Raw genomic sequence first — 13,681 nt, 5'->3', positions numbered from 1 at the left:
CCCGTGCACCCCACCCGCTGCCCGCAGCCAGGGGGCGGCACCCTGCTCAGGTGAAGCGGCTGCTGCCCGCCGTCCGCGCCCCCCTACCTTCTTCACTTTGGCCTCCAGATCCATGTTTGTGTGTCAAAGGAGGTCCTCCTCCTGTCCGCGATCTCACTCCCAGGATCGCCTGGCCTCTGGCTCCTCTGCGGGTACTGGGGGAGGATCTCCAGGGACTCCAGTTACCGGAGCCGCTCCACCGGCTCCGTCAAACTTCCGCTGCCCAGTCCTCCGCAGCCTTCCTGCTGCGGGACCCGGGAACAAAGAGGCCCAGGCAGCCAATGGCAGCCGGGCACTGCCGGGCGGCCGCCAATCACCGAGCGCCGCACGCACCTTCGCAGCCAAGCTGGTCGCAGGCAAGGTGAGGGGCGGGGCCGAGTTCGGGAAACTCAGACCTGGTCTCTGTGGGTGCACTGAGCTTCTGCAGATTCTCTCGCAAAGGAATTGGGGTCCACCCAGCCCCTAGCTGAAGATGAGGAAGACCCCTTTCCATTCTGGCAGCTTGTACCTGTGTTTGCCTGAGAGCTTAGATATGTGTCCTGGGGAGTACTTATCTCACTGTTAGCTTCTTGGTTTATTTTTGGGAGCAAAGAGAAAGACAAGAGATAGTGGAGACTTTTAGGGATTTCTGTGATGGGCGTTGCACCCTAATTTCGCTATTGAGTTGTAGAGGTGACCATGTCTCAAATGCTTTTGTCCATAACCCCAAGCACTGGCAAAGAACTTCATCTCACAGCCCTGATCTATAAACAGAATTGTATGTATGTTTTCCTAGCATTCAATTGTTCAAAAACAGGGATGATGTGAATCGCTTCAGAGACAGGTTGTGCCATTCCTTTGGAAGTAGAGGTTTGCCCTTTGTCCCTGCTACCTGAAATAGTGTGAGGCTGCTCATGTTCTCAGGCCTTGATGAAGTTTCATAGGCATAGCAAGCAGCACTAGAGCAGCAGAGCTATTTCTTGGCCTCATGCCAGAGTGATCACAATGAATACCATCGGATTGGTGGGTCTGGAAAGGAGCCTAGGGATTACTGAGTATAGCTTTCTAATTTTTCTGGGAACTGAGGACCACAGAGGCCTAAGGATCTGCCCAAGTTCTTAGTGTCTTGGAGGCAGAGCTAGTGCTCATGAGTCTAAGCAATGCCTCCAGCATGTTTGGCAGCATAAACGCAGTATGCTAAGTAAAAGACAAGAGCCCATTTCTTTTTCAGTTTGTGGTAATGACAAAAAATTATAATGTGCAGACAAAAGGTGACCTAACTGAGCATCTATTTTTAAAAAGAAAAATTCCCCCAAATGTAGGTATCTGGGTACAGATGTCTCTTCCTTTGCTCTGAAAATTTGGTATGGAAAACACCCAAAACTCATTTTAGCCAACACTCTGAAACCTTTACTTACTTGGCTATTTGTTAACATTGTTCAACAGAGCATTGATGTATAATGTGTATGTTTTCCTTACCCTATTAATAAACTAAAATGGAATGACCAAAATGATTTGTGAATATTTCATTCTAACTCAGTTCAAGTAAAACTTTTCCATCCCGCTTCCCAAACCATCCTAAAATATTTGGGCCTTTACAAAGTTTACTTGGTATAAGCTCCCTGAACATGAAGCTTAACTATGACAAGGCAATTTGGTCTCTTTCTGGGAGCTTACCAGATGGAAAATTTCCAATAAAACAGTTTAAATAAGACATCAAACAAATGTCATGACATAAGCCCATTTGGGTCCTATTTGGTGAGATTTCGGAGATGACACTAAGGAAAGATCTGAAGACTTTTTTTTTTTTTTTCTTCTAACCATCGAATTCTGCCTTCTCTCTGTCTTTCTTCCCAACCCTCCAAGGTAATTTTGTGTTTGTATTATTAGCAAGGATGGAAGTTGATTTCCATCTGGAATCTACTGTGCCAATATTATAGAAGATAAAATTGAAGTGGATAGGCATTAATTTAGGAGGATTATATTGTGAGTCCTTATTTAGCAATTCAAGTGTTAAGCTAGAGAAGGAGTTAGAACTGGCACTGTTTACTAGACATAATTGATGACAGAGAAATCAGTAGAGGACAGCACACATGTTTCTGGTTTGATCACCTATGTAGATGTTTCAGGAAAAGATAAAATATAGGATGAAGGGCAGGATTTTGTTTAGTTGTACTTTCCTTTGGGGATGGTGGAGATAAGTTCCATTCTGAATATGTTGGGTTTGAGGTTGGGATATTGAAGTGAAGTATCCAAAGAGAAATCTTGGAGATAAGAGCTGGACTGAAATGGTGATTTAGAACTCAGCATCCTACACAGTTAAATGAGTAAGATCAGCATAGGAGATTGCAAAATAAAAGACAGTATCAACGAATACAATTGAGCAAAGCTGAGCAAGAGAATCATAGAAAGGAGATGAGAGCCAGTTAGAGTGTAAGAAGATTTTCAAGTAGAGTTCCAGCAACCAAGATGGGAAATTCAAGAAGGAATTAGTCAACAATGTCAAATTGTAGAGAAGTGTTGAATCCCCATTGGATTTAACAAAAAGGAAATCATTGGTAAACTTGGGAAATGCTAGCTATATCCCACTTGAAATAGGATGAGGGCCAAAATAAGGCAGTAGCAATGGTTATGGAGAATTGGAAGGAATAATCAATGATACTAAGGAGGTTGAAAATATTGGAATTGATTGGTTTGAAAAGAGGGAAGATAAGAATTCCAGAATGACTCTTAGGAATGTATTTTAGGTGAATGGTATGGTAGATATAACTCACTCCATAAGGTAAGAAACAGAAGAGAAGGAAGATTGAGAAAGATAATGGATTTAGTTTTGAATGTGTTGATTTTTTGAGGGCAGTTGGATTGAGTCTGGTGGTCCAAAGAAAGATGTGGGCTACAGATCCAGATGGCTGATCATAAATACACAGGTACATGCACATACATATACACATATACATATATGCCTATAAATAAGCACACACAGTAAACATTCTAGAAACACTAGGGAAAGGAAAGTTTTCTACATAAGTGAGGTAAAATTTCTAGATACAGTTGATTATACCTATCTCCTCATTTATTAATGTTGTCCCAGAAGTCCTCTTTAGAAATGTTAATCGTCTATTAACATGTGTTAGAGGAACTCCTGTGCTCCTGAGATACCTATTATTGCTCATTAGCAGCTTGTACAGGATTACACATTGTTCTGTAGGGATATACCAACATCTCTCAGAACAAACTATTCCCTGTAGAATTTTTTTTACATTGACCAAACATTGGGCATTGGCTAAGTTAGTAATGGATGATCCATATGATAGATTTATTATAGGTTCTACATGATAATACTTAAGAATTTTTGTAATAATGAACAATTATTATGAGAACCAAAAAATAGGGTTATATATACACTATACTCACAACTATGCAAAAATACCTTGAACAGAAAAGGAACATGAGGAAAATCCACTAAAATGTCAGTAGTGTTTGTCTTTGATTGGTGAGTCCATGGGGATTCCTTTCTTCCTTAAAAAAAAATTCCATGATGAGCATGACATATTTCTTAATGGAAAAAACCTTATTTAAAAATACGTTATTAAAAGCATTTTAGGAAGATGGAACAGTGGAAGCATAATTTTCAATCTCTCTGAAAACCCACATTAAAAAACAAAACAAAAAACCCAACTAGTTAGCAAAACCAAAAGCCTACAGACAACCTTTACAATAAAACTAGGTGATAAGGTATCAGCAAAATAAAGCAGTCAGGACAAACCACTAAGAGCCAGAAGACATGTATGTATAAACAGTTCTGTGGGGTGGAGGGAGGGAAGCAAGAGGGTAGTGTCTTATAGACAGAAGAATTCAAGATGTTCTCCCCCAGTTATTCATTTTAAAACATGGCAGGCCTATTATAACAGCAACTGACACAGTAAGAGTGATTAGAGGGGCTGATGCAGTCTCACCCTTGTAAGATTTCAAAACTGACCCTCCAAGTTTCCCTTGTAGAAAGACTCACGATAAGACACTGCATTGAGGGAAATCAAAATTGAGTGGAACAGGGCAGAACAGATATAGGAAAGTAAAAGGCTAGAGGAGCACTCTCTAATATGGTAGCCAGTAACCACATGTGGTTTAATTAATTTAATTAACTAACATTAATTAAAATTTAAAATTCAGCTTCTTGGTCACACTAACCATATGTTAAATGCCCAACATCCAGAGAGGGGAACAGAATCAAGAAATCCCAAAAGCACTGCTGTATTTTTTAACACTTCATAAAAATGAGGAAAGATGGAGCTCTCTGAATTGGGACATAATTTTCTGAACCCTGCCTCATTGTAGAAGTTTAGGAAAATTAATATCACAAAAAAACGAGCAATAGTAAATTATCAAGGTCGAATTCAATACAACGTTATCATAAGAAAAAAGAGAAAATGAAGCAGAATAACTTCCCTACCAATAACGAGGGAACATCAGAAAGATGTGTCCACGAAACAGAACACAACTGTAAGCTATTATTTTAAAACAAGCTAAAAGACATTAAAAAGTTAACACATGTTGGGAAAGAGACACACAAAGGAGAATTAGAAAAACTCAGAAGAGAGGTGATTAGAACTCAGAAAGGAGTTAGAAATGAAGAAAATAATGTTACATAAAGACTAAGCAGAAAAGAATGCAAAGGCAAAACTGATGATACCTAAGAACAATAGGTAAAAAAGAAGAATTTTTATTTCTAAAAAATCAAAAGGAAATGAAGAAAAAAAAGAAAATATTCTAGAGACAGTAACAAACTGTAATTGAGAAAACTTTCCTAAATTAAGAAATATATATTTGGAACTGGATACTGACAGATCATACTGTACCCCTGAATTAACTCAAAATAACTGACACTAAGACATATTTTTGTAAAATTACTAGACTTTGAAGAATAGTGAGAAAAAATTCCTTGGGATATGTAGATTTAAAAAGCACAGGACTTACAAGGAGAAGAAAATTATATTATCATCAGAATTCTTCTATAGAAATCTAGATCAGAAGAAACAGTAACATATTAAAGATATTCCAGAAAGATTGTGTGAGCCAAGGATTTTATATGAAGTGACTTTCAAGTTTAAAGGTCACAAACTTATTAACATAGAACCTAGGAAATGTAGTTCTCATGAACCCTTCCGGAGGAATCTTCACATGGCTATTTTCTGTGTGTGTGTGTGTGCGCGCGCGCGCGCGTGTGTGTGTGTGTGTGTGTGTGTGCGTGTGCACCTCACTCTTCTTTCTTTTGTGAAGTCATTGGATTTAGGGCCCACCCTGATCAAATATGACTTCATGTTGACCAACTACAGTTGCAAAAATCTTATTTCCAAATAAGATCACATTCTGAGGTTTCAGGTGGATATGAATTTTGGAGGCACACTATTTGACCTACTAAGGTGGGGAACAAAAGCAACAGGCCAGAATAAAACTCCTACTTGGAAAACAAACAAACAAAACCTATCTGGGGCCATTGTTCCACAGCAAACACTATTCCTGCAGAAGTGGGAATACAATGATTTTACTGTTAGCAACTTTAAGTTTACTTGCATTTCAGATACAGTGGATTATTGCTTCTGGGAGGCTCTTCCTTATCCATTGTCCCCTAAGGTGAAATTCTTAAAAGGCATTGTTTAAGATATTCTTTCTGGAGAGCTGTCCTACCATAAGAACACCTTTGTGGAGGATTGGAGTATTTAGGACAACATAAGGGAAGGAGTGATAGGGCCCTTTTGTCAGACTTATTTCAGGGGAACTTTAAATCGGTATTTCTCAATCATGATACCAATGACATTTGGGGCCAGATAATTCTTTGTTGAAGGGGGCTGTCCTGTGTATTGCAGAATGTTTAACACTATTCCAGGTCTTGACCTACTAGATGCTAGTACCACCCTGCCCCAATTGTGACAACCAAAAATGTCTCCAGATATTGCCAAATGTCATGTGGAGCTAAATCATTCTCAGTTGAGAACCATTTCTTTCAGTGATTCCAGAAATCTATTATTTACTGTTGTACAACAAGCCACCCCAAAACTTACTGGCGTCAAACAATAAAAAACATTTATTTTGTTTACAAATCTACAGTTTGAGCAGGAAAGGCAAGGGTCCTTTGTCTCTGCTGCATATGACGTCAGCTGAGATGGCTGAACTGGGGCACTGCAAGATGGCTTCACATGACTGGCGTGTTGGTGCTGGCTGTCAGCTGGGACCTCAAAGACATTTGTTGGTGGGAGGCCCCAGTTCCTCTCTAGCTAGGCCTCTCTCAGCTGCTTAGATTTCTTTACAATATATTGGCTGGGTTTCAAAAACTCACATGTGGAATCTAAAAAACAAATAAATGAATAAAGAAACAAAAGGGAGAATCAGAACAATAAATACAGAGGGAAGGAGGATGGAGGGTGGGTAAAATGGGTGAATTGAGTAGGAGATACAGGCTTCCAGTTATGGAGTGAATAAGTCATGGAGATAAATGTACAGCATAGGGAATGTAGTCAGTGCTATTGCAATAGTGGTGTATGATGACAGATGGTACCTACACTTGTGGTTAGCACAGCATAGTATATGAAAAAGTTGAACCACTTTGTTGTATATCTGAAATGAATGTAATGCTACGTGTCAACCATACTCAAATTAAGAAATTAAAAATAAATCAACAGCAACAAAAGCACCACCAACAACAAAAGCAAGTGTTCTAGGAGAGTGAAGTGGAATTTACAGCTTTTTAATGATCTGGCTTGGAAAGTCATACAGTATCATTTCCATCATGTTCTATTGTTTGAGATAGTTGCAAAGATCTGCCTTTAGTTTAATAGCAGGAGACATAGACCCCACCTTGATAAGAGGAGTGTCAAAATCACAATTTAAGAAGAGTACGTGGGATGGGAAATCTTGTTGCAATCTTTGGAAAATATAATCTTCTACCACCTGCCCTATTGTCACAAAAATTCACATCCCTTCCACATGCCAAATATAATTATTTCACCATCTAAGATCTTCAAGGCTCCTCAGTTCGAAGTCCAGTATCTGGTTTAGTCTAAACCAAGTCCAGGTGTGGATGATGCTCTGCAGGTGTGGTTAAATGATCATAGCTCTTTGAATACTATTCTTGTTCTGAAAGACTCTGGACTAACGAAACAAGTTATCTGTCTCTCACACATACGCAATATATAGTTGGGCAGTCCTAGAATATCTGCTATAGACAATTCTTTTAAAAAATGGTTAAAACAGAAAGCACATAAACAGACCCTGTTCCATAGCAATTCTGAAAGTCAGCTAGTCATGTGTTGTTACTTTCTTGATTAGGACTCATTTCTACTTGTTATTCTTCGCAGATCTTGGCTCCAACTTCTGAGATCTTGGTCCTGCTCGCTGAATCATTCTTCCTTTTCCATTAAAACTAATTCATGTTTGCTTCTGTGTCATTTTCACAACCTACTCCCTACATGCAAAAGTTGGAAGTCCAAAGCCCTTTTTGCATTTTGTACTCACACTGTCCCTTTGAGCCCAGGCTTTTATAACTTGGAAACCAAGGGTTTAGGGATTCTCTCCTAGCATCCAGTTAGAGTCAGTCTTATTTTTGGAATGTGCAGGGTTTGAACAACTCAGGTCTGCTGGATTATCCCTCTACTCAGCACAAGGCTAGTTCAGAGAGATGTCATGCATTTCCACTTTGTTCTTTGCCATCTTAGAATTCAGCTATCATGCTGTGAGGAAGTTCAAACTGGCCCTGAAGAAAAAACACATGGACAGCACATACGTAGATATTTTTAATAATAGTTCTGCTCAAAGCTATCATCAACCAAACACACTGAAGCATTTCCAGAGGGTTTTGACCCCAAGCCATTTTGTAACTCCCAACCTTCAATGCTTCCAGCTAAAGCCCCAGGTATCATGGAACAAGAGTCTCCCATTATTATCTTTCCAAATTCCTGGCCCACACAATTTCTAAACCTACTAAAATGACAGTTTTATGCCAATAGCTGCGGGGTGGTGTGTTATTAAACAACAAATACTACATCTGCTTTTGAGTAGGGTGCTGCTAAAAAATCAATAACAACAACAAACAATAAAAACCCAAACTATGTGGCGTTGGCTTTGGGCAGAAGTGAGAAGAAATTCAAAGGGACTTGAGGATACTACTTGAAAATCTAATGGGCTTCTAGGAGACAGTAGAAATTAAAGGACTTTAAGAAGGCCATCAGCAAGGGCTTAAAGAAAAGTTTGCAAATCTTACTAGAAGCTGGGGAAGAGGGAGAAATTGTTAAGTAGAAATAGACAATTTGCCAAAACTGTTGTCTGAAGTAATGCATAAAATAGAAAATACCTAGAACTTGGTGACTGCAGAATACTGAAAGTGCCACCTGGCTTCTTTTTACTGCCTACAGTAAAATATGAGAGGGGAGATGAACTAAAGAGACACTGTTGCTTTAAAAAGGACTGGTACTTCCTAGGTTAAAAAGTAAAACTGTTTCTTGTATCCAGAATTTCCATATGGCAAATGATTTTTAAATTGAGAATTAAGAGAAGACTTCTAGAAAAAAGATCAAATCCACAATGGTGTGTAGGAACCTTTGTTAAGACCTGACAGAGTGATTCATATATAACCTTTTACAGAAGAAGGCCCCCTAAGGATCTTAAGATTATGGTTCATAAATCTTCTGTTCCATTATGTCTGGAGCTTCTGCTGGAAGACCTGAAAACCTCGGGGTGACTCAATGGTTGGGAGCTACAATCATCTGAAGTTACCTTCATCTGTCTGGTTGGTGATGCCCATTGACAAGGACTATCAGCAGGAGCATCTACAAATGGCTTCTCCATGTATTCTTTCAGCATAGGTTAGTTTGAAAGGCTTCACATATGGAATCTGGGTTCCAAGAATAAATATCCCAAGAGAACAGGGTGGAAGTGAATAGCATTTTCTGGACTAGCCTCATAAGTCTCATGGCATAACTATGGTTAAATTCTGTTGGTTAAGGTAGTCACAAAGGTCCACTCAGGTTCAAGGGGACATAGACCTCACTATGCAATAGGAAGAATGTCAATATCACACAGTAAGAATGTAGCATGGAAGATATTTTTGTGGCCATCTTTGGAAAATACAATCTGCTATATTTGTCATGTAAAATTTTTGTATCTCTAGCCTATAGGCACAGATTTTAATCCTTAGCAACCAGTTTGAATTTTACCTGCTCTATCCTCAATTTAATTGCCCTTTCTGGGCCACTGTCTTAGAATAGCCAGAGATAGTAAAATCTTCACCCTGTCGCTGGGCTGATTCCACGTTACTGTATTTTGAAATGAACATTTTTGGGGGCACCTGGGTGGCGTAGTTGGTTAAACATCCAACACTTGATCTTGGCTCAGGTCATGATCTCACGGTTTGTGGCTTCGAGGCCTGCATTGGGCTCTGCACTGATGGTGTGGAACCTACTTGGGATTCTGTCTCTCCTTCTCTCTGCCCCTCCCCCATTTGTTCCCTCTCTTTCTCCCTCTCTCTCTCCCTCTCTCTCAAAATAAATACATAAACTTAAAAACATTAAAAAAAGAAAAAGAAATGAGCACTTTGAAGAGACAGTTAGGCAGGGAGTACACAGCAGATCATTTGGTGAATCATGGGAGATTAAACCTCCCCCTTTTCTCTGACTCCTCTAAAAGCACCACTCCAAGCCAACAAACTATTTAGTAAAAGACAAAATGTTTGGTCTTCATTAACCGCAAAACATGATTTTTTGACCTTCAAGTACATTAGATTTCTGGCCACTGGTGGAAAGGGCTTCTCTTAACAAAACTGTTGCTTGATCCCAGTGGACCTTTTCCTGTTAGATGAGCCAGCTTGAATCTTAGCTTGTTTCTGTCTTGTAACTTATTGGAGGCTGTAAGAAGTCACCAACACCCTCCAATACCCTGACATTTGCTATGTAATCCTCCTAAGTAACAGCTTTGGTGTACATGGCCTGTGTCCTAACAGAAAACTGGAAAGAAGAATTTAACCAAATCTCTCTTTTTTAAAAGTTTATTTAAAGTTTGAGAGAGAGAGAGAGAGAGAGAGAGAGAGAGAAAGCAGGGAAAGGGCAGAGAGAGAGGGAGAGAGAATCCCAAGCAGTCTCCTCACTGTCAGGGCAGAGCACAAAGCCAGGGATCATGACATGAGCTGAAATCAAGAGTTGAATGCTTAGCAGACTGAGCCACCCAGGCGCCCCTAACTAAGTCTCTTAATATCATTTTCAAAGGATTGCTATCTCATCATAGCATCCCTTGTCCAGCAGAATCACATTTTAAGGTTTTCTTTTGCAATACCACACTTTTGGATAGTAGCTTCCCAGTGTCTTGTCATTTTCTGGTTGCATATGACAGAAACACAATCTGACTAGTTTAAGCCAATTGGGTTTATTGACTTTATTAGAATTCTCCTCTCTCTCTCTCTCTCTCTCTCTCTCTCCCTCCTCTCTCCCCTCTCCCTGTTTCTCTCTGTCTCTTCCCTTCCACATTCTCTCCACTCTCTCTTTCTCTTCTCTCTCTTTCTTTCTCAAGACTTCAGATTCATTCTCTCGGACCACTTTCTCCATGCAATGGAGGACATGGCTACAGACAGTTCCAGGTCACATCTTTCATAACCAAATAAAAGCAGGTTCTTCTTTACAAATTCAAGTTTGGGAAACCCTGGAGTGATCTGTGATCAATCGAGTTTTCTCTTTTTATTAAAATGAGGAGTCATAGGTATCATTATTTCTGTTCTTTAGAATATAAACTGAATACCGACACAAAAACACTCATCTTCATAGTCTAGGAACAAAATTTTGTTGTTATTTTCATTGAGAAAACTCCATAATAATGCAAGAAATATAGTAAGATTTATTTTAAACCTAAATCTAGATCACTGAATAATCCTTTTTGAATTGCTGGATGAATTTAGAAATGACGTAAATAGTAGAAAGGAAAGATACAGTCTGTTTTTCCCACAAGTCACTGTGAAATGTTAACAATAATGGTAAGTATGCTCTAACTACTTTCCTAGGCAAACAAGGAAAATGTGATGTAAAAAATAGCATTGTAAAATAAAAGTATGAGACTTTATAGCATTGCAGTTTATTGAGGTAATTGGCTAGGAATCTTTGTGTGTCTTGGGATGGAGAATTTCACATCATTTTTAAAACAAATATTTCCTTGTGGGCAAATGCAGGGAGTGCTGAGTGATATTTTTGGAATGATTGTCATTGCAGCCTGCTCCCTGGGTAGAATGATACCTTTTAGGAATAAGCAATTAGGACTTTTTTGGTTTTGCTCATTAATCAAAACAGCTATAGAAACATTCTGTGAACAAAGAATCATGAGCACTGCCACAGATTGAATGTTTGTGTCCCCCTAAAATTCATATGTGGATACCTAATCTCAGTGTGATGGTATTAGAGGGTGGGCCTTTGGGAGGTGATTAGGTCATGAGGGCGGAGCTCTCATGAATGGGATTAATGTCCTTAAAAAAGAGAGCCCAAAGAGCTCCTTTGCTGCTTCCACCATGTGAGGACACAGAGGAAAAACTATTAACTACGAAACAGAAAGCAGGCTCTCACCAGACACCTAATCTGCCAGTGCCTTGATCTTAGGCTTCCCAGTATCCAGAACTGTGAGAAATAAATTGTTGTTTAAGCCACCCAGTGTACGGTATTTTTGTCACAGCAGCCAGAAACAACTAAGATAAGCACCAGGAAAAAATTAAGCAAATATCACTCTCTTAAATTCTTTTAGCTATTGTAGCAATTTGTTTTCTAAACAATGTAATTAATGTTTTTTTCCTAGTAAGTAGCTGGTGCAGTGTTGTAGTATAGAAAAAGAGAAACTGGGACATCTGGGTGGCTCAGTTGGTTAAGTGCTTGACTTTTAATTTCCGTTCAGGTCATGATCTCGCTGTTCCTGAGATCAAACCTCACGTTAGGTTCTGTGCTGACTACATGGAGCCTGCTTGGGATTCTCTCTCTCCCTCTTTCTCTTTCCCCCCCTCATTCATGCTCACTCTTTCTCTCAAAATAGATAAATAAGCATTTTTAAAAAAAGAAAAAGAAACTGACTTGAATGCGAGACACAGTGCCATGTACCGTTCCTACAGACTCCAAATTCATAGACATTTTTTAAAAGTTTATTTATTTATTTTGAGAGAAGACAGAGAAAGAGCTCTGTCAAGGCAGCTCTGTTCTTGCTCTGTCAAGGCAGAGTACAACACGGGGCTTGACCTCACAGACATGAGATCATGACCTGAGCAGAAATCAAGAGTAGGACGCTTAACCCACTGAGCCCCCCAGGTGCCCCAAAGTTCATAGACATTTTAATTTCACATTAATTATAACATAACGCTTTACTTTAATTACTACTTAATAGTAAAACTGTAATTTTACTTTATAGTAAAACATTCTTCTATCCATTATCTTGTCATTTAATTAAATTTACCTTAAAAAATTTAAACAAGATCTCATTTTTTAAACAGCTTTTTCTCGGGTATACCATTTCCTGAGAGCTTGGTATGTTACAGCTAATAGAAATGTTGCACTTTGAAGATTTCCTCTTAACTGTAATGTAAATATGAGTCTCTGGTAAGTCTCAGTGTGGACAAAAGGGACTAATTTATTTTTCATAAGTTGAATCAGTCCTAAAAAGGGATGGTACCAGCCTTTTGGTGACTATTTTAGTGTAGTGCTTAGTATAAGAGCTGGGTAAAGAGGAAAATCAATTATAACTCTGAAAGAGATGTAGATTTTGTTCACTTAAAACACAGCCTTTTAATCCTTGGATTAAAACCTAGTCTGGAATTTGTCTGAAAGGCACTTGCTTCTACCATAAGAGGATGTAGTAACTCCAGGCACCTATCATTTAAACAAATGGATTAGTCAAAATAATGATGTGAGAGATACTCCGAATAAGGCCAACATGTTCTTTTTGGATATGCGAAAAGTAAATTGTGCAATAGAATTTCTATCATATTTTATCTGTTTTCAATAGGTCACACAAGTTGTATCAGTATTCATATGCATATGAAAAATTCTAAGAGTATCAAAGGCAATGAATTAATTGACTGTACCACTTTTTAAGATTTAATTTCTCTGTAACCTTAAAAAGTAAAGACCTATACATATCCAAAATATGTATACGGTTAATTTTATGCTGTTGCTTCTGCATTTGGTAAAGTAATGGGAAATAAACTGTTTATTTCATGTTACATTTCACTGCCGGCAGCCGACTACTAACTCCATTCAATTTAGCTCAACTCAATTTATTTCATCTAAGAGCTGATTTCCCTCCTACTCAATATTGTATATAACCCAAAGATGTAACATTATTTTCTATCGGGTCCTACTGTGAAAAGAGTAAGTAGTGGAAAATAGTTAAATAGCAACTTATTTATTCAAGTAATCCAAGTTAAAACTGATAGGCAGTAAGTGCTAGAGACTTTAAAAATAAGATGTGTATAAACATGTTTACAATAGCTCTCTTCATAATTGCAAAAACACTGGAAATAACCAAAATGCTCATTTTCATTAGAGAAGATAAAGAAGTTGTTTATATTCACTCAGTAAAATGCAACCTTTAAGAGGAATGAACTGTAGGTATATGTATCAACATTGATGGATCTTTTATATAACGTTGGGTTGGAACA

The 13,681-nt window shown here is 38.6% G+C and overlaps 1 protein-coding gene across 2 annotated transcripts in view; it reads right to left on the bottom strand.

Annotated features, from left to right (window-relative positions):
* TES (testin LIM domain protein) overlaps positions 1–303 on the bottom strand; it is a 46,353-nt gene extending 46,050 nt beyond the window's left edge. For both annotated transcript variants that reach the window (XM_042922662.1, XM_042922651.1), the window contains exon 1: positions 88–303. Coding sequence is in view for 1 of the 2 variants with exons in the window: in XM_042922651.1 (XP_042778585.1) it covers positions 88–114 (27 nt within the window). In the remaining variant the exon portion in view is untranslated. The remainder of the gene's footprint in view (positions 1–87) is intronic.
* Positions 304–13,681: the final 13,378 nt, after the last annotated feature.

This window comes from Panthera leo, chromosome A2, assembly GCF_018350215.1.
Source record: "Panthera leo isolate Ple1 chromosome A2, P.leo_Ple1_pat1.1, whole genome shotgun sequence".
Classification (NCBI taxonomy): domain Eukaryota; kingdom Metazoa; phylum Chordata; class Mammalia; order Carnivora; family Felidae; genus Panthera; species Panthera leo.
The sequence above is the reverse complement of the archived record's forward strand: the minus strand, read 5'-3'. Positions and strand labels throughout refer to the sequence as shown.